At 44.7% G+C, this 21,142-nt stretch overlaps 2 protein-coding genes across 4 annotated transcripts in view; both read left to right on the top strand.

Moving 5' to 3' along the window:
- The window catches only part of SGK3 (serum/glucocorticoid regulated kinase family member 3), a 652,786-nt gene that overhangs the window by 415,148 nt on the left and 216,496 nt on the right, over window positions 1–21,142 (top strand). For all 3 annotated transcript variants that reach the window (XM_086965820.1, XM_086965822.1, XM_086965821.1), the window contains 6 exons: window positions 8,436–8,485; window positions 9,193–9,250; window positions 9,453–9,536; window positions 9,630–9,761; window positions 17,959–18,071; window positions 18,165–18,201. In XM_086965820.1, coding sequence (XP_086821946.1) covers window positions 8,436–8,485; window positions 9,193–9,250; window positions 9,453–9,536; window positions 9,630–9,761; window positions 17,959–18,071; window positions 18,165–18,201 — 474 coding nt within the window. The remainder of the gene's footprint in view (window positions 1–8,435; window positions 8,486–9,192; window positions 9,251–9,452; window positions 9,537–9,629; window positions 9,762–17,958; window positions 18,072–18,164; window positions 18,202–21,142) is intronic.
- LOC147724274 (uncharacterized) lies at window positions 1,518–5,310 on the top strand. Its single transcript, XM_086966609.1, has 3 exons — window positions 1,518–1,555; window positions 4,421–4,618; window positions 4,755–5,310. The coding sequence occupies exons 1-3, from the start codon at window positions 1,518–1,520 to the stop codon at window positions 5,308–5,310; spliced, it is 792 nt and encodes a 263-aa protein (XP_086822735.1).

A 21,142-nucleotide genomic window follows, 5' to 3' on the forward strand; every position in this document is an offset into this window, starting at 1 on the left:
CAAATGGACTACGCTCACTCTCCCATACAAATCAGGGGGGCTGGCGGCGCCAGACCTGGAACTTTACTACAGGGCTGCCCAGGCGTCTCATCTACATACCTGGATTCATGGTGATAAGCTAATCCCGCATGTCCGGCTCGAACGATTGTTTGCGCACCCTATACCGCTCCCGGCCATGATCTGCCAACCGCAGGATCGCCGGACGGGGATATTGGATTCCATATCCTCCACCAACCACGCATGGCACTCACTCCTATTTCGCCAAGGAGGGGCGTTGCTGTATTCACCGGAGATGCCGATTGAGTGGATGCGCTGGCTTCCTCCCATGGCGGATAAAGCGACCACACGGGAACTCGCTAAACTGGAGCTGAGCAAGACGGGAGACCTCTTCCGCGACGGCACAGCCAAAACCTGGGACCAAGCGCGGGGAGACGGAGTTGACCCTCCGCTACTCCAGAGATTCCACTTCCACAGAACTCTGAGCGCCCTCGCCGAACTCCTGGGTCCGGATATGTCGGAGCCTCCGGACATGCCGGAATTAACATATGTGATCACACATAAAGACCCCAAGAAACTTCTGACGAACCTCTACGGTATAGCGCGATCTCAGGGGGAACACCAACTTATGAAAGCTCGCTTGGAGTGGCAGAGGGACTTAGGTACCTCGCTAGATGACTCGACGTGGAGCTACTGCTGCGAAAGCACGAAGCGTATTTCCCTAAATGGAAAGCACCGGCTCATACACTTTAAGTTCCTTCAAAGAGTGTATTACACCCCAGCACGGCTCCATAGATATGGGCTGCGTCCGGAGGCGCACTGCGAGCGTTGCCAAGCGGCAGACGCTGACTTCTTGCATTTGTCATGGGGTTGCCCGGGTATACAAAGATTTTGGCGAGACATTTTTTCCGAGATGAGCAAAATTCTGGAAGTCGACTTAGACATGGACCCGGGATTAGCATTAATAGGTAACTCAAAAAGACTTCCGGGGGCGATACGCAGACTCACGGACATGGGGATGCTGATGGCGAGAAGGGTGGTAGCTCGGTGCTGGATGCGGGGCCCTCTTCCTACCAAGGCTAGATGGACGCGAGACATGCTATATTGCTGCACGGAGACGGAGGCATATAGCGAGCTGTTAGCCCCAAAAACCCGCCTGAAGAACTTCTGGGCCCTTTATAGGACCTACTTGCTGGGACAGCAGACCGAGGACGCCACAGACAGCACCCCTTCAGGGGCAGCCGCAGATCCCACACACGATCTGGACTAGGACACTGACGCTCACAGGGGACATCGGGTGCGGATCAGGGGGGAAGGGTAACAGGGGAGTACAGAGCTTAAGGTGGGAGGGTAGGGGGAGTTGGGGTTCCATGGAGGAGGGACTTACAGGGTAGACCACTCTCTGTTCGATCTCTTCACTAGCAGAGGTATTAAATGCGAGGTTTAGGATCAAACCCCCTTCAGGGCCCCTTTGCTATCAATGGGTTGGTCACTATCGGATTGAGGAGCTGGGAGCAGACATGGTCATTGCAGAGCTGGCTAGGCTAGAAGGAGCGAGGTACATTGGTAAGGCTATAGGCAAGGTTAGAGGGGGGGGTGTTGTCTTGAGGGAGTTTAGGGGTTGTTGAGAAGGGCGAAAATTGAAAAACGCACAGAAAGACGGGCAGCCGCCCACTTGTAAGACCTGTACTATACAATGGAACTCAGATGTACCTATGCGCCGCCGGACCCCCGGGTTGTCGGCCCTAAGGCTGTGTACTGCATGTGAAGAACTTAAGGCGAATAACTGTGTTGCGGCCGGCCCCGGAGGGGTTGTGGGCCAGAAGCTGTGTAAACTGAAATTCCTTACTCTGTGCAATAAAAAATATTTTAAAAAAAAATGTAGATTTGTACTTGGAGCATCATCTGGTTATTTATTAGGTCTAGCATAGTCAACTTTAATGTCTCACCAGCCTCCAGCAGTCAAAAAAAGTGTAAATAAAAAATACACATACATACATACTTTTATTCATTCATACATACATAGAGTGACTTTGGATCAGCTCTCTTTATCCACTGGTCTTTTTAATTGTCGTTAGCCTTTTGATTTCGCCCAATACTGCTTGAAAGCATGTGGCAGGGTGGCAGCCCACTTTAGCCACTGGCTCTCTTGCACTGTAACAACATTTTATCTGAACATGTGCACATTTGCATAAAAAGTAGGCCCAGGACCTGTGAGCCAATTATTTCTTTTATTTTTTATTTACTGTTGGTTTTTACTTGAAACTTTTAATTGCTATTGCATATGCTTTAAACAACACGATTTAACGAAAACATTGCACGTGTTTCAGGGCCAGACCTATTGGCTTTGCCAATCCTTGTTAGTTTTTTCCTTATTCACAGATGCTTTTCTAAGTGGGGTCATCCAGTTATTTTGTAACTCCTTTGGTACCTCCCCTGTAATCAAATTGCTAACTGCTTCCATTATTGCTACAGGTAAACCTTTCTCCATTGCTTGCTTCAGTGATCAGGTTTGAAGCAGAGATGTGTCTCATATCATTAGCTAAACATTTTTAGCAGGTCTAGCTTAATCAGTGTCACAAGCATATCCATCACTGGTGGTGGTTCATCTTTAATAATGCAAGTTCCATGTTTTCTTCTATTGGGCTTTCTGTTGGCACAAGCTGTCTTCTCCTCGTTACCTTTATGGGATGCATTAAAGCCTTTATGCCCCCTTGGAGAATTAGCGAAGGAAAAACATGGAGTCACAATTACGACAATATTCCAGTATGGCCTATCTTAGAGAATGCCTCATTCTGCAATTTGCGATCTGACACTGGTTCTGGGAAAATACAAGATCAACCATATAGACTTCTGAGTATTTTTTTAGTGTTTGTATGCTCTTGTGCATTGCTCAACCGTCCCTTTAGGCCTAAAGTGTTATTGGTTCTTGTAAACCAGTAGATTGTTTTAATGAGGAGGAACACCCTTGAAATAAGAAGACCAGTGGTGACCTATCTAAACAGATCAGATATATTGTGACAATCTAACAATCTGTGTTACATACAGAGCCTCAGACCAGAGAAAAAGGCCTCTACTATCCATCTGAGTAGGGGGGGTGGGGGGGCAGGGCAGGGGGCTGGAATCGTTTTTTGTGAACTTCTTCACAATAAGGCCCGTTTTTAGTTCCCCTCGGTCCCTGGCATAGTATAGGCTCATTGCCAACTGACCAGCTTGAGACAGAAAACCTAGTGGACTGTACTCCAACACAAAGATTACGTCAGTCTGTCTAAAATTTGCTTCGCAGGTGTTTTTCATGGGGTGAACATTCATTCACGTGCGCAGGGCAAGTGAGCTAGCTAGGGAAGTGAATGTGTCTTACTCTAGAGTTACATTGTTCGACCTTTGCAAGGCAGCTAAATTGACATCCCCTAAATTATTAATTAGTCAATATAAATTGTGAGCTCAGGAGGCAGCATCAACCACGTTTGATATTGAGGTTATTTAGGGGCAGTGGGACACTGAATGTTGCTGCATACTTAGAAGAAATCAATGGCTGGTGCAACCAAGCTTGGTGTCACTCAAAATTATTAACTGGAATTGGGAAGAGTGAAATGGGGTAATGGTAGAATTACTTTTGGTAATCTTCATTACTCCTAGCCTACTCTTAACTTTTCAGTGCTTCCAAATTTACTACCCACTCATGAAAAGCGTTTCTGCATCCCACCTGGATTTGGGCAAGAAAACGGGAGCAGTGTAAACTAAAACAACAAGCATTGTCATTGCCAATAGGTCTCGCCAGAGCTATTGACTTTGCCAATGTCTTCAAGCTGTGCTGTAGAGAAGTGTGGCTGCTGTGCAGCATGCTGAAAAGTCATAATAAAAAAGCGTCAGAAGCATTTTTGTTACCTTATATATGACCAAGAAGGCATTATGTACAACTGAACGACCATATTAAAAAAAAGTATTTACAATAAAAAAAATCCTAATTTTTCTTTTGTTCTTGCAATGCTGGCAACTTGTTTCTGCCTATTCCAATGGTTGTTTGTTAAAGCTTTTTTTGAGGGGGCATAAACAATCAGAGGGTGAAGGTTGGGAACTAGTAACTGTATTATAACACTAGCAGCGGACAGACGCTAGGGGAGAATCAACAGATGCCAGATTCCGAGAGCAGGCTGAGGTAGTGCTGAGTGATGCTTAGGTGATAGTGGTAGTGATGGTGGTGGTGACTGGTGGTGGTGACTGGTGCAGAAACAATGCTAAGGTAATGCTGAATGATACTCAGGTCTTGCTGAGTGATGATGATGTGGTGCTGAGTGATGCTGTGGTGGTGTTGAGTGATATTGTTGTGGCGGTGTTGAGTGATATTGTTTTGGCACTGAGTGATGCGTGGTGGCGCTGTGTGATGCTGTGGTGACGCTGAGTGATGCTGCGGTGCGCTGAGTGATGCTGTGGGCACGCTGAGTGATGCTGTGGTGACGCTGAGTGATGCTGTGGTGACGCTGAGTGATGCTGTGGTGACGCTGAGTGATGCTGTTGTGGCGCTGAGTGATGCTGTGGTGGCGCTGAGTGATGCTGTGGTGGCGCTGAGTGATGCTGTGGTGGCGCTGAGTGATGCTGTGTGGCGCCGAGTGATGCTGTGGTGGCGCCGAGTGATGCTGTTGTAGCGCCTAGTGATGCTGTTGTGGCGCCGAGTGATGCTGTTGTGGAGCCTAGTGATGCTGTTGTGGCGCAGAGTGATGCTGTGGTGGTGCCGAATGACGCTGGGTGGCGCCGAGTGACGCTGTGGCGGCGCCGACTGACGCAGTGGCGATGCCGAGTGACGCTGTGGCGGTGCCGAGTGACGCTGTGGCGACTCCGAGTGACGCTGTGGCGGCGCCGAGTGACGCTGTGGTGGCGCCGAGTGACGCTGTGGGGGCGCCGAGTGACGCTGTGGTGCCGCCGAGTGACGCTGTGGTGGCGCCGAGTGACGCTGTGGGGGCGCCGAGTGACGCTGTGGTGGCCCTGAGTGACGCTGTGGTGGCCCTGAGTGACGCTGTGGTGGCCCTGAGTGACGCTGTGGTGGCGCCGAGTGACGCTGTGGTGGTGCCGAGTGACGCTGTGGTGGCTCCGAGTGACGCTGTGGTGGCGCCGAGTGACGCTGTGGTGGCGCCGAGTGACGCTGTGGTGGCTCCGAGTGATGCTGTGGTGGCCCTGAGTGACGCTGTGGTGGCCCTGAGTGACGCTGTGGTGGCCCTGAGTGATGCTGAGATGGCGCTGAGTGAGGCTGCGGTGGCGCTGAGTGATGCTGTTGTTGCACTGAGTGATGCTGCTAAGACACAGTGTCTTTGCTAGTTACAGTGGTAAGGAACTCCCTCCAACTATGATGACATTACCACGCTGATGCTCTATCATTGTCTTAAACAGTTAGACAAACCCATGCCCTCCCTTACTCAGGAGAGAAAATATTTAGCAGTCTCTGACATAATCGGGTCAAGACTTGACTAAGGAAATGTTACTTCTCAGCTGGGCATAATTTCCCATGGCCCAGCTTGCAAGAAGCCCAAAATTCTACAGGCACTATTGTGACTGGCACTGCAATATGTAGCTGTGCTAAACTGCTCCGTGAGATTTGCGCTCTTAAAATCCCTTATATAGTCCACAGACCCTTGTGTGGAGACAAACCACTATTTTTGTGGACACCTGAAAATTGCTCCTCCTTTTTCAAAATCTGACTGTAGTGATGTGTACTGTATGGCGGTGGGGGGGGGAGGGTACGTGTTGGCATGTTGTGTGTTGAGGTAATAGTGAAGCATGTGAAGTTAGCCAGCTCATGAGTCTGTTTCGTGATCTGTATCTGTTCTACTGCGGGGGTGATATGAGAAGTGTGCTAGAATAGATATGGGCGTTAACAATTTTTCTTTTAATTCTTGCAGTAGCGCCGACTGGCAGATGACGGGTTTCTGCCTTTAGGCTGTTTTTGCAATTACTTTTACACAAAGCAGGTGGAAATCCGCAAAAAATGCAATCATGACAAATGCACAACAACAAAAATACAATTTTCAGGTGGGTGTCTTCGTTGCTTGAGACAAGAGACAAGAAAAGAAGAGACAGAAAAGGAGGGAGGGAAAGAAAATGATGAGGAGAAAGGAGAGTGTAAAAGAAAAGCGTAAATTAGTTTGCGTAAATGTCTACCAAAAGGCACATACATAATACTGTAAAAAAAAAAAAAAGCCACGCCAAGTTTAGGACTTCCAGCCAGCGCTATTAGTAACTGCAGATGTTGAGATTGAGGGTGTGGGCAGACATGTGATCTGGGCTCTTGGAAGACTGCTTTTTCTGCCAAGATTTGGACTTCATAACATGTTTCAATTTAAGATGGAAATAAGAGAGCGGGAGAGACCGAGAGAAAGAGAGAGAGAGAGAAAGTGAGAGGAGAGAGAGGCAGAGTGCTGAGCGTGTGCAGAGTCTGCTTATTTTCAAGCACTGCACTCATGCTTGTGGCGCACCCCTGCTCACTCCTGCAAGGTGGGTGCCACCAAAAGCACGAGTGTCTAGTGTGTGTTTGAAAATGACCTGAGCGACGTCTAAAGGTCCTCCTAAGCAACACATGCGCGCTGCGTAGGCGAGACCTAAAAAGTATTCAAAACAGCATGGGGTTCACTGTGGTGAGGAAAAGTGAAGTATGATTAAGAGTAATGTAGAAAACTGATAAATAATCAAACAGTCAACATTTAGGCTCTTGAGTACAGAATGCCTATATCTTCTTGACACTGAGTGATTGCAATATTGTATTGCATCCATTTACAGTTACCATACGTATCCAAATATTGACTTTAACAAATCAACTGTGTTTTACTATAACTAGCATGCTAAAGTGATTGTACATTCTAATTAAAATATTTTAACATGGTTCCTTTTTAGAGCATGGTAAAAACGAGTTTTTCATATTGAATACTGATTTTAAACCTGCTTGCTTTTTTGCATTATTAAAAGTAGCCTGTTTACTCACACACCTGACGGTTATGCTGGGTGTAGCGTGAATATCTAGTTGAGTGTTAGTAAATCTCTTAAATCCTGTATCGTATATATTCTCTCAAAATTATTGATGCATAGTCCTAAACATGAACTGACTGGATTAAAACATTAGACCTGCTCAGTCAGGGTGATTCCTGTGCTGTGCCTAGTTATGTAATGTTGGTCTTTAAGAAGAGTTATTGCGACAGTCCCATTTTTTTTTTATATAAAAAATATGTTTTATTTTTTTATGTATCTGAATCATTCCACATTGGTTTAGTAGAATTCATGACATTAGTAGTAACATGGATCTGGTGTGAAAGTAAAATTTATCAGCAAACTGCACATCTAAACACAAAACACTTAAGGCTATACCCGTTGTCCTGTGTTTGTTTTATATTTATGAAGTGCACTTATACTCAAGGGGTTCTTGGCATTTGATGGGATGAATCCAGTCACTCACCCCACAGGAACATGGTGAGGCTAAGCTGTAAACAGAAGGGGCATAATGGCTTTTCTAAAAGTCAGACAATTGATAGGAGGGGAAACCTCTATGAATGGCCAACATGTTGAGGGCCACAGACACGAAATCTCCTCTTTCAAGTTCTTGACTCCTCAAGCGAGGACAATTAACAATAAGGTGTAAATCTTTTAAGAAAGACGGAGAAGATCTATATAATGCCAGACGGGTGATAAACAGAGATTTGAAATCAATATATTCCAGGCCTGAAGCCAGTATGAGTCACATCATGTTAGGGACATTGAAACGAATTAAGCATATACAAATGAGAAGCAAAACTGAAAAAAATTGAAAACTTATTCTATATTTGATTGAGAATTAAACAAATTATTTCAATATTTGAGCATTTGTTTGGTGTATACTTGTTCTTGTATTTTGTGTGTTTCGAAGTTCAAATCACCGAAATTTCTTAGGCAGCCGGTCCCCAGCTTTTCATAATGACTCAGTGGGGGTCTCCGGATTACAGTAGTGTTTCTGTGTGGATCCACAGAAGCCAAAAGGTTATGAATCGCTGTCCTAGAGTAATTCCAATGAGGAAATTTCAGCCCCATCTTCAGTTTTTGTCCTAACAAGCTGCTTGTTAAAGGGCTTGCTAGTATATGGCTTCATATAATTTAACTGCTTTACATATATTCTACTTTTGAGGCATCTTTAATGGGGTTTGCTGTCTGGTGTGCAAAGAGTTAATGTGATAGGGACGTATTGGTCAATTGGCATAGCATTCACTATGTGTGACTTGAAAATTAGACCTTGGTGGCCAACAAGTTGAGAGACAGCTAAATAGATCCAAGCACTAGACTGTATTTTAGGGAATGTCATATACTAAGACAATTTCTTTCTTATCTTGGTTAAGCTGTAAAGAGAGTCCTCAATATTGCCCGAGCAAATAATCGGAACTCACTGTACACTACTTACGCTATTTATTTTTGGGTTATTCCAACAGAAGTCATTTGCCTCGCGAAATATCAACCTGGGACCATCTGGAAACCCCAAGTAAGTTATCTCTACAATTGCTGAATGCTGAAATTAATGCTGACATTTTCTTTAGATGCATATATGACCCTTTCTAATACGCAGAAGAATTGATTGTTACATATCACATTTGTGTTTATAATGTCGGAGAATATTTTAATTGTGGTGCCAAATAAAAAATTTGGAACGTAGGGAGACGCAACTCAGAACCTTTGTTTAATTCTGTATCTTTGCAGTTGGCCTTCCTTTCAACACATAAGAAACTGTTATGTAAAATAATTAGTGTCAACTAATAACCGGTACAGTATTTCGGATTTACTAATGCAGGATTTTCTAATTTCATATGTGTAAATTGTCTCCTCATCCATCACTTTATATTTCCGTTTAGAAATGTATTCGGAAAGTCCTTACTTGTTTTAATCAGTTGCACTGTACAGGGTGTCTGTGGTGGTTGCTGAAACGTAACTGGGCTAATTTGTTGACAGTCTGGCTCTTAACGTGAAACGTTAATACATAGGCATAATGCAGAATGTGCATTTTTTAAAATAGGCAACAAAATGCATTGTGACAAATTCTATTTAAGGAAAGTTTTCTTGACTTCAATTGTAATTTTCAAATTATGTTAAGCTTTTTATTTGTTTTTTCGATATTTTCAGTCCCTTGTATGTTGGTATTCTTTCCTAGAGCTAAGACCCGCCATATCTTACTTCTTGGTTCATCTCTTTCAGCGCTAAACCAACAGACTTTGACTTCTTGCAAGTTATTGGCAAAGGAAGCTTTGGCAAAGTAGGTGTTAATTTTCGCAGGAGAAAAATTACAGCTATAAACCACAAGATGATTTTATTTTGTATCATAACAATATTTTAGATCACAGAACTCTTTATGTTGTGGCTTAGTACTAAAGTTAAAATCTCAGATTTTCCTTAAAAATTGTGAAGATTGTTCTGAATGGTACAAGTTAAATCACTTTTTATCTCTTCTCCAACAGGTTCTTCTTGCAAGAAGGAAGTTGGACGGGAAATATTATGCTGTCAAAGTGTTACAGAAAAAAATTGTTCTAAACAGGAAAGAGGTCCAAAGATAATTAAGATAATTTACATAATGCTTTTAAAGAGAGAAAAAACAGTTGTTCCTTTTTTCACATTCATCTTTTTTTTCCTTTCAGCAAAAACATATAATGGCAGAACGCAATGTGCTTTTGAAAAACGTGAAGCATCCCTTTTTAGTCGGATTACATTATTCCTTCCAGACATCAGAAAAACTGTACTTTGTTCTAGATTTTGTGAATGGAGGAGAGGTGAGTTCAAATCTGTATAATTCCAAATACATTTCTATCTGTGTTTGCTCATTCCATGAGTAAGTTAATAAATCTAGGTCTCGTTGAATGCAAAGGAGGCTCATAGTAGTTTTACAGTGTGTGCCATTATATCCAGGTTTATGATAGTAGTTCTCTGCTTTGATGGAAATGGGCCATGTGTTACTGTGTGGAGTTTGTTTGCCTGGAGGAAGAGTAGAGAGTATAATGGCTTGTCTGCCTTCACACACATGATCACAATGTAACCTGTTGATTAGACTGTTCTTCAGCAACCTACACTAATGCACTATGCAATCACGTTCTGTAGGTTTGGACTTTTAAGATAGTGACAGTCAGCTAATTTACTACATGGCTGTTACTGTTTACACTTTCGTACACTAATTTAATATATTCTTTGAACATATTGATAATGCATATGATTGAAAGGAAAAGGGTTCACAAATAGGTACATGTCGAAGTTCTAAGCAGGTCGCAAAGACTCCTGGACATATGATTTTATATATAATGAAACAACTGAAAATCAGTAAATTTGCTTTTGCGACTGGAAGGAAACATGCTTCCGAAAATATCTGTTTTAATGTTTCCTGTAATTTTTGTTTTTTCGTTGCTCTGGTGGGGCTTTCTGAAATACCCTTTTTCGCTCAATCGAGGGCTCCTTCTGAGATGCCGTATGTGATCGCTAGGCTTCCATAATCTTGTTAAGTAGCCTTAAGACGACCTTATTTACATGCCCTCAGGACATGCATGGAGGCTCATCGCCGGCAGAGAACCTCACCCATGTGGCTAGTTACTTTTACTTTATTCTCCTCTCGTCCTTATCCTAGCGAACAGCATACCTGCAGCATTTCCTGCTTTCACCCTGCCCTTCAAGGCCTTTTACATTATGCTGCTCCTCTGCAACCCTACTGCATTTGCCTGAGCATGTGGAAGTTGGCAGATCATGTTCTACACTGCAGTATGCACGACAGTGCCAAAGGCATATGTCTAGCTGTATTGAACCTCATCAGTACAATAGGGCTGCTCCCCAAAGTTACCGCATTTTTACCAACAAACGTCTTGTATGTAGTGATTTTATGGTCATTTGTTGCCTACCCCAGAAGCCAGCACTTTATCATCTCTTTGTCTGACCTCTGTCCCCCTCATATTTTTAATCCAGTGTTTCTCTTTTGCATTTTTTCCTGCCTGCCCCTCAGAAAATCTAGCCGCACCTCTGAATTGACAGTGACATTTCAGCTTATGGTCCTATGCAGAACTGCAAAACCGCACAGGACTTTGAAACAAAAACTGTTGCAAATGTTATCAGATGTGCCCCTTACTGCATGAAGTGACTGAATTCGCATGCAAGCCCGCCCACTGATAGGAGGCGTGTAAAAAGGCAGACCTCCGCAGTCAACAGGAGTTGTACACTTTATTTCTAATGTACTTCTCTGAAGTCCACTGCCTCAATGTTTGTCTGCTGCCCGAACACTCAACAACAAGCCAGATGAGGTGATCACTGAGTCTGCCAAGCTGTGGCAGGGTTGGGAGGAAGCTCCTTTCTCATCAGGAGGAAAAAAATCTAATTTTCCCCAGCTGGTGGTCTTTCAATTAACTCTCTCAGGTTGGCAGGTAGGCGCAGCGCCGCGGGGGCAATGTGCTCAATACCATTCAGAGCTGGGTCCATTAGCCTCACAACATCTATGCCAGTACCATCAGTAGAGGGTTCCGCAGCACAAGCCTCATCTATTGTCCCCTGTATCAGAAGTATTGGAGTCACCAGAGTCTCTTAACTGATTGTTGTTCACAATTGGTTACGACAAACAGGCTGTTGGACCCGGCCCTTTTTCAGGGTTATCCCCAAACCTTTTGCCTTCCTCTGCCTATTTTTCTGATCCTTTTGCTGGCTTTAGGACTCTGGGCACTTTACCACTGCTTATCAGTGCTAAAGTGCATGTGCTCTCTCCACTAAACAAAGTATGATTGGATTACACCTGTTTGGTACACTTGATTTACTTGTAAGTCCTTCGTAAAGTGGTATCCCATATGCACATGGCTTGTAAATTAAATGCTACAAGTGGGCCTGCAGCATTGCTTGTGCCACCCACAAAGTAGCCTATCAAACTTGTCTCAGGCCTGCCACTGCAGGACCTCTGTGCACAGTTTACTGCACCTTAACCTGCCATTTAAAACTAATTGCCATGCCTTAAACTCCCCTTTTATTATATATAGGTCAACCCTAAGATAGGCTCTAGGTAGTCCTATGGGCAGGGTGCTGTGTAAGTAAAAGGTAGGACATGTACCTTGTGGGGCATTTCCCGGTAGAGACAATCAGCTAATTTTGTTTTTCACTACTGTGAGGCCTACTTCTCTCATAGGCTAGCATTGGGAATTCCCTTATATACTTTTAAGTAGTAATTCCTGATCAGAAAGGAGTGACGTTGCCATGTTTGGTATGTTTAGAATAGTGGTGATAAATCCTGCTAACTGGTGTAGTTGGGTTTTTTCATTACTACTTTAGAAATGCCATCTTTAGAAAGTGGGCATTTCTCTGCGCTTATGACTCTGTGCTTTGCAGCCTGACTCCAATACACGTCTTGAGTAGGGTGACAAATACACTTGGTGCAGACTTTCCAGACAGTCACAACACAGGAAGAACTGGTTGTGACAGGGGATGCATCTACATTCATCTGCATATTGATAGTCTTCCTGGGCCGGAAGAGGTGGTTCACTCTAAACACTTGTATAGGTTGTGTCCTGCCCTCACACAAAGGGCTGATTTACCCCTTACTGATATTCTGAAGCCAGGGCTGGGTTGAAAGGAATTGTTGCACACTTCTAAGGGTTCCTTTGAAGTCACCCCTTCATCAAAGACATTTTTTAGTATAAGTACAACGGCTCTGACCACATGTTTTTAGACAATGCGTGGGACTTGGAACCAGACGCTGCTGACTTTACAATCTGCAGATTGCCAGAGGACTGCTGTGCTGCCAGAAGGAACCACCATTTGGACGACCTGCTTTATTGTGCTGGCCTGCTGCTGGAGGTACTGCCACTCTGCAACTTGCCTTATGTGTTGGCATGCTGCGTGCTACCTTACTTTATGCCCCCGAGTTTTCTCCAAGGGCTTGCTGGCTTGGCCCCTGTTCACTCCGAGGTATCAGGGACTTCAAAGATCTCATTACTTGCATTGGTTACTCCACTTCTGCAGGACCTTTCCAGCAACCACGAACATACTGCCCTAAGAGGAGAAAAGCCCTTTGTGTGGGGGACTGTCGGAGTGGGCATAGCTCGCCGTATATGGTTCAAAACTGAGACTCTGTTCGTAGGTCTGTTCTGCTCAAGACTTCCCTCCCCCCCCTCCACTTCTCCCCACCCCCAGAACCACAAGTATCAGCTGCCTCGTCTCCCTTAATCAATCTCACACTGCGAGGATGCAGCAGTCAGCCTGGTCATCTGCTACCAACAACCCGCTGTACTGTGAGAAGCATTCCCTTGGTGCTTCGCTGTCAGCTGAGTGAGGTGCTTTAGATTCCACGCTGCACCAAGGGAATACCTCAGCGTGGCCCTTCTCGTCAAGCTCGCTGGTCAAGTGATTCCAAGGCATCTACACCGACTTCCACCCCCAGCCCAGGAGGCCTGAGCGTGACATTGTGTCTGTATGCCGTGAACAACCCCCTGCGGCGGCATTAAGAAAGGTACTGTGTCAGTGGGAACCCACCGGGTGGTAGCTATGGGCCGCCTACCTTGTTTATGATTAGGTGCTGGTTTTTTCGGTCTGCATGACCTGTTTTTTTGACCCCTAGCAGCATGCTTACCCCCACAGCCCTATGGAATAGAGACTTGGTGAACTACCTGAATTGGACCTCCCAGCATTACCACACTGCACTCCTCATAGTTAGGAAACACGTGCTTTTTCAAAACACTCGCACATTTTAAAGCTATGCTTTGATTAATTTAAAAAAGAATAACTTGTTATCTACTTAGTGGATTTTTGTCGTGTTGGTCGCAATGTGGTTATATTACAATAAGATACTTTTATATAATCCTGTGGGGAGTCTCCTTTGTGGCATATTCATTGCGTTACTGTTCAAGTGTGTTGCGCAACGGCTTTACATATTGCCTCTCCTGATAATCCTGACTGCTCGGCGCCAAGCTACCAGAGTGTGAACACAGGTTATCTTTGGTGGGTAATTTACTTGGCCTGACTAGAGTAGTGGGTTTTGCCTGGATTAGGTGTATACCCTAGCCAACCAGAAACCCCATTTCTAACACAGGCACTGTAACACATTAAGGGAATGGTTGTTTTAGTTCCTTCTATAATTGGAGGTGCTTTTACTTCCTTCTATAATTGGTGAGGCCAGCTCTGCCCCAGGCTACAGAAAGGACAGGTGTGTTGAGATCATTGCACCAAACAAGACCTTTGTTATGTAGCGGCCCAGAAATGAATGCTGGGCTTGAACTACTGTTGAGGTTGTGGGCACACCGTACCCCTAAACTTTTACAGCTCAGTGTATGCCCAGGAGTTGGGTGGATCGGGACGGTGTTAACTTCTCATCACAAGTCAGTGTGTCCCAGAGGTAAGGTTCTAAACAGCGTTTACAAATAAAGCTGAATAAAGGACTGACTCATAAAGTAAATTCTGGAGCGGAATTTAGAGGAATCATGAAGGGTTATTGCAACATTTAAAAGGTACAATATAGAAATAGTAAAATGCAGATTCAACAAAACATTTAAATGCATAAAATCATTGCCATAAAGGCTCAAAGTAATAAGAACAATGCAGAATACTAGGAATATTCAGAAATCGACAAAGTCTCAAATGTGCTGCAAAATCAGTAAGAAATTGGGCATCATCCCTAGAAGAGAACAAAAAGATCTGGCTCAACTCCAAACTCAATGTTTTATATAGCTATTTTCCCCATAAGAAATCAAAGCCATTGTAGTGTGAGCTAAGAATTCCATTTACAACACATCAGATTACAGATCTATGCATTGTTACATAACCCTACCCCCTTACACTAACCCACTATATTAATATTGATGCAGCCAGTGCTTTTTTTGTAAAATAACGAGTTCCCAGTGTCCAAAGTGGTTCTCCAGCGCCTGCAGCCGGGGCTTTTAAATGTCAGCACGCTGGATACCAAAGCTGCATAGTCTTTAATCCTCCTCAGGCCTCTATAATATTCAACCAGGCACCACATGACCTTTTATGTCACTTTTGAAGGTTCCTGATGTCTCCCTTTGTGACCGTTTTGCGTCTTTCTCCTTCTTTCCCGTTTGTGTGCTCTTTCCTTTCTTGTTCTCAGGAAATGTCTGATGAGGAAAAATAGGTGTTGGCCCTCAAAAATGAATGCCTAAGGCCCCCACCGACTCAAATTAAGCAATGGATTCAGCCCTTCTGACCCACTGTCACCTGGAGGTGGCAGAACAAAGTAGTTACATAAACAACAGTCAGCCAGTGTGAATGAAGGCAAAATGCAAGCAGAAAGTCCTTGTGAAACTGTTACATAAGGCCTTTTTCTAGGGCAGTTCAATCGGGAATTAACAAATCCACATCTTGCTGCACGTAGTTACAAAGCGATACAAAAGGGGATGATGGACGGAGTGTTTGAGCCAATCAAACACTCACCCCCAGTCAACTGATCTGGGTTTAATCCATCACCATTCGTTAGCTCACTCAGCCACCCCAGTTCAGACATGGCCATATGCATATCAGTCTGACCCTGTGCCTCATAGGAACAGTCCAGCCCGAACTGCCAAGCCATGTCTTCCCTGGACCGGAAACCAGCATCCTGGAACTGGTTTCGGATTCATAATCCTCATCAGCCAGGCTATCTTGAATCCAGTGGCCAAGTGAGCTAGGGACTCTCGTCTGAGCATACCCTGCCAACTTAGGGCGAACAAAGCGATACAAAAGGGGATGATGGACGGAGCGTTTGAGCCAATCAAACACTCACCCCCATTCAACTGATCTGGGTTTAATCCATCACCATTCTTTAGCTCACTCAGCCACCCCAGTTCAGACATGGCCATATGCAAATCAGTCTGACCCTGTGCCTCATGGGAACAGTCCAGCCCGAACTGCCAAGCCATGTCTTCCCTGGACCGGAAACAAGCATCCTGGGACCAGTTTCGGATTCATAATCCTCATCAGCCAGGCTATCTTGAATCCAGTGGCCAAGTGAGCAAGGGACTCATGTCTGAGCATACCCTGCCAACTTAGGGCGAACAAAGCAATACAAAAGGGGATGATTGATGGAGCGTTTGAGCCAATCAAACACTCAACCCCAGTCAACTGATCTGGGTTTAATCCATCACCATTCTTTAGCTCAAGAACGGTGATGGATTAAACCCAGATCTGTTGACTGGGTGTGAGTGTTTGATTGGTTCAGATGCTCCGTCCATCACCACCCCCTTTTGTACCGCTTTGTTTGCCATAAGTTGGCAGGGTATGCTCAGACGTGAGTCCCTTGCTCACTTTGCCACTGGATTCAAGCAAGCCTGGCTGAAGACGGCTGTAATACCAGAAACCGGTCCTAGGAAGCTTGAATCCGGTCCAGGGAAGGCATGGCTTGGCAGTTCGGGCTGGACTGTTCCCATGAGGCACAGGGTCAGACTGATTTGCATATGGCCATGTCTGAACTTGGGCCGCAGAGTGGGCTAAAGAACGGTGATGGATTAAACCCAGATCTGTTGACTGGGTGTGAGTGTTTGATTGGTTCAGATGCTCCGTCCATCACCACCCCCTTTTGTACCGCACGTAGTAACAGGCAGACATACAAACCGAGAGAAAACCTGATGTGACGTCCATTTTGGACAAGTTGGCAGCGAGACCTAACTAGAATTAGTCAGGAAAATTCTTTAAACGTGTCACAGCAAACCACTGAATAGTAATGTTTTAATTAAGTTCTCCGGCTCGAACTGTGACAGGAGTTCAGGAAGCCGCTCACTCGCAAGTGTGAAAGCGCTATAGTCTCACTTATTGCACCAAAGCAGGGCCTGGGCATGCGCGTGTCTGCCGCTGCAAGAAGCAGGAATCTGGTAACGTGCACCCAGAGTCTGAGGCAGCGCGCATTTGTGCTTAAAGCGCAGTAAGGCTCAACCGCTTGCTCTCATCTGAACCGCCCCTTGTTCTGAGCCCATGAGCTGCACCACAGCTCCTCAAGGCGCTGAATGGCAGGCCCGCCCCTTGTTCTAAGCCCATGAGCTGCGCCACAGCTCCTCAAGGCTCTGAATGGCAGGCCCGCCCCTTGTTCTAAGCCCATGAGCTGCGCCAGATGCAATCGGCCTGTTGCCAATCCATTTCAGGCCCTACTTTCCTAGGCAAGATTTGGGTAGGCTGGAATGTTCTGTTTTTTGTCAAGCTTTCCCGAAAATTTGGTATACTACTGCATACATGGCCTTCAATACCGCCTAGCCCAGACCAGCCCCTCAACCTTTCAGTCTCCTGGGGAACTGCCCGCTAGGGCCTGGTCCCATTACTCAATATTTGTTTTAATTATTATTTATTTATTTATTTATTTATTATTTCTTTATTGACATTTTTAACATATACAGCACACAACACTTAACATGTAATCACATCGCATTTGTGTTTACAGGGGTGACAGCCCATGCGGATTAGCTTATAGTTATACAGTACGCCCATAGTGCCCATGAGCTGGCCCGTCCCTGCAGCTCTACAGTCCCACATATAACAAATAAACATAATCATTGGCGTTTGGTGCTAGGGGTAGCCGTCCGGCTGGCCGGTGTGTTACCAAGTGTGTACTTCATGTATGACATTAAGCTGACATTAACACAAAACGATTTGTCTCTAAATCACAACTTCGGTTACTGTGCACATTTTCGTTTTTTTAATGCCATTATCTTTTATAATTCTATTTTTATAATGGTGTCATTTCCAGTCAGTTGCGTTCAAGCGGGAAATACTCTGTCAAAGAGCGTGGCAGTTTAAATCGCCTGGGGTTGATTTTCTGTGGGTAAAAGAAAATTGTACTAGGTACCTTTACTAGTGTTGCCTATTCTTCCAGTTTGGGTAATAATTCTGATGGTAATAGCATGTTTCACGTCTTGAGAAGTCGAAGGGAATGGAATGTCGGTTCATGGTGTATTCCATCTTTTCGATACAGTAACTATTCATAGAGGTTTGGCATGCAAAGTAATTCGAAACTTACAGTGTACATTTGCTTATTTACAGCTGTTTTTTCACTTGCAAAGAGAACGCACCTTTGCCGAACCAAGAGCCAAATTTTACGCCGCAGAAATAGCCAGTGCTTTAGGCTACTTACATTCCATAGAAATTGTATACAGGTAAGACTGTTGCTTCTGGTAGCATCTGGTTGCTAATTATTTTCCTATGACGATTGGAACTAAGTTTGGGTATGTTTTTCATTTGTTCTTTAGGGACTTGAAGCCAGAAAACATCCTTTTAGACTCCGAGGTAAATTTGGGAAACTATATTCTCAATCCTTTGTATGCGATACTGTACATAATATGATATATTGTGTTAAAAATTGCTTTCCCATAAGTTGTTGTGCTTAGCTTAAATATCATATGCACACAGGAAACAACTAAGGATCTTAAAGCCAAGCCATATTTAGAAAGAGCAATACCAGAAGCCACATTGTCAGGCCTTTTTCTGTTTGTACATTTGGATATACTTTTTGGCCAAGGTTGCCCACAGTATTGACTTTTTGCCTTCGCTAATGGTGGACATTCTTGTCTATTTTTTTTTTATGTTTCACAATTTCAAAATGTTCGAGTCCTTCAGAAGGTGACAAAACCCTTGTCCCGTTGCAGCCTCCAGGGAATTATGAAGACAGTGGAGCGAACCCAAAGGGCATATACCACCCTACTTTTGAGCTAGGCAAACCTTCATCCCATACGTGAAAGCATACTTTTAAACTATATTAAGGCAAAATCAAAGTGAACAGCAGTGGCATATTCCAGTTCACACCCTTGTACATACTCCCTGTATTAAATAGTGGCTATATACCAACAAGCATTGGCAAAGCTAATATGTCTCGCATATACAAGAGCCATTGGCTGCGCCAATGTGCTTTAGCCATGTTGTACACCAGCATGGATAAAAGTTAGTGACATCGAGGAGTCTGGTGCTGTGTGGAGTGGAGTGGCATAGAGTGGAGGGAAGCAGAGGGTGGGGAGAAGTAACGGGTGGGGGAAAGAAGCAACATGGACGTGGATTCCAACGTAGGGCATTTTGCAGAAAGAGGGGGAAACGAAAATAAAAAAGCCTAAGAGGGAGACCGAGGCTTAATTACCTCATTTAGAGTGAGGGTAGAAGAGGGGAAGCTGAGAGGCACACAGAAAAAGAGGGTGACCAGGTCTGTTGTAAGAGAGAGAGAGAGACAGTGGTGATAGAAGAAGAAAAAGGGAGAAAAGAGGGTGCGTGGTGAAAGAAAGGCATTGGTGAACTCTAATCACTCACACTGCTTCTCTTTTTAGTTTTTCCTTCACATTGTCCACCCCACCTCTAACTCTTTCTCCTGTTTGGTGTTGGAGGATGAGGCAGAGATGGACAGAGAAGCTGCAATCCAGGGAGGGTGAATAGAAGAGAAGTAAGAAATGAAAGAGAGAAGGAGAAATTAGGAAGAGATGGGTAGGCAGTGTGGTTAGGGGCTTCCAAATGACCCACTTCCTGGGGCCAGAAGTTATGCTTGGGAGAGGGCAAATATAAATCGAACGTGTTAGCAGTGTGGGATCGACCTTTTGCGACTCGGGGTCACTCATCCAAAGTAACAAGGGTAAGCTGGAGACTGAAAACACTGAGCACACTGGCTGACTCAAGTGCTCCAGAGATCTGCTGCTTTCTCTCACTATTTCTGCTGAGGTAGCTGTGCTGCTGCAAACGTTAATGGAAACTAGCTCCCCCCTGGACAGTCTATGCGCTATGCATAGCGAGAGTGAGCGAGGCGAGGACTATGCTAAGGGTGGTGGAGGGGAGCCGGAGATAGCAGGTCAAATGAAAACTGGCCTGGTAGGAGTTTATGACAAACCCCAGAAACTTGGTTCTTTACGATGACATCAGCAACGACTTCTTCACCTAGAAGATACAGCCCAAGCTTTCCAAAAGAAGTACAGTTGTCTGAAAATGTTCCCGAAGTCTCTCCAGACATTAGTCCAAAGGAGGACATCGTCCAGATAGACTATCAGACCTCGAGCCCATAGGTGTTCCATGACTGGCTACAGCACCTTGGGGAAACACCTAGGAGCGAAGGAGAGATCAGATGGTAGGGAGGAGAATTCTATTGTGAGCTCTGCCCATATGAGCTGTAGAAATCTTTGGTGTATACAAAGGATAGGGATTGTGAAATATGCATACTTCAAGTCCAGACTCATCCAGTCTGAAGGACCTTGAATATCCCGTAGGAGGTGGATTCCCTCAATTTGAAAGTGGCGGTAAACTAGCCATTATTTGATCTCTCGTAGATTAATAACTGGACGACGACCTTCGTCCCTTTTATTATCCAGTAAAAGGTTGCTAACGAAAACCTTGGGGTGCTGGGTGGTAGGCGTTATATCTCCATTGTTCAGCAATTCCTCCACTTCCTGAGAGATCATGAGAGAGTCTCGTTCTGATAGTGCAAGGGAACGAGGGAATTGCGTTTCCACCGGAGTGCAATAAAACTCTATATGGAAGCCTTTTATTGTTTGGAGGACCCATGCATCTAACATGAGATGTCCCTAGTTGTCTGCAACCTGAGCCAAGCGCCCTCCCACTTTTAGTTGAGAAGGAGGGAGAAAACTTACAAGAGCCATTGCCATGAAAGTGTCTTCACTGTTTTCCTCAGCCTCCTTGGACATTTTGCCCTTAGACAAGCCTGGGTCTCTTTTTCCAACAGTTTCCTCAGTCTCCCTGCAACATAGGTTTCTAATTTCTCCTCTGGAGTTAATTCTACTTGGCTTCCTTGAAAAAACCCTATCTCCCTTCTAGATGCTTGAAATCATTGAACAAGTCGTTCTTGGTGGTTCCTCGCATCCATACCTCAAAATATGGCAGATCATTTTCCTATAATGCTCCATATCAGTGCAACAAGCTTCCTTTCGGCCTTCGTTCTTGCCCTGATTTTACCTTTTTCAACAAGGGGCTAAAGACCTGTCTATGTTAGATAGTCCTTTCCCTTAGTGCAGCGCAGCGCTGAGATGCTCCTTCAGGACCAATTTGTGCACAATACCAAGTGTCCAAATAAATAAATTCAAAAGACAAAGGATAGAAACCGACAAACATGGATTTGTCTTTCCATTAATCATGTTGAGCCTTTGCCTCTGTTGTGGGCAGTTGTGGGTATACCGCCAACCAAGTGCCCTCTACCGCGAAGGTCCCTTGGGAAATCCCACGGGTTAAAGAAGTGCTTCATGGA

Source organism: Lissotriton vulgaris, chromosome 4_1, assembly GCF_964263255.1.
Source record: "Lissotriton vulgaris chromosome 4_1, aLisVul1.2, whole genome shotgun sequence".
NCBI lineage: Eukaryota > Metazoa > Chordata > Amphibia > Caudata > Salamandridae > Lissotriton > Lissotriton vulgaris.

Excerpts from the sequence above, each read along its gene's own strand:
- LOC147724274 (XM_086966609.1), top strand. The coding sequence starts at position 1,518 with ATGGTCATTGCAGAGCTGGCTAGGCTAGAAGGAGCGAG. Across the intron at positions 1,556-4,420 it reads GCTAGGCTAGAAGGAGCGAG|TGATGCTGTGGGCACGCTGA; the intron begins GTACATTGGTAA and ends CGGTGCGCTGAG. Across the intron at positions 4,619-4,754 it reads TGGCGCCGAGTGATGCTGTG|TGACGCTGTGGCGGCGCCGA; the intron begins GTGGCGCCGAGT and ends GGTGGCGCCGAG.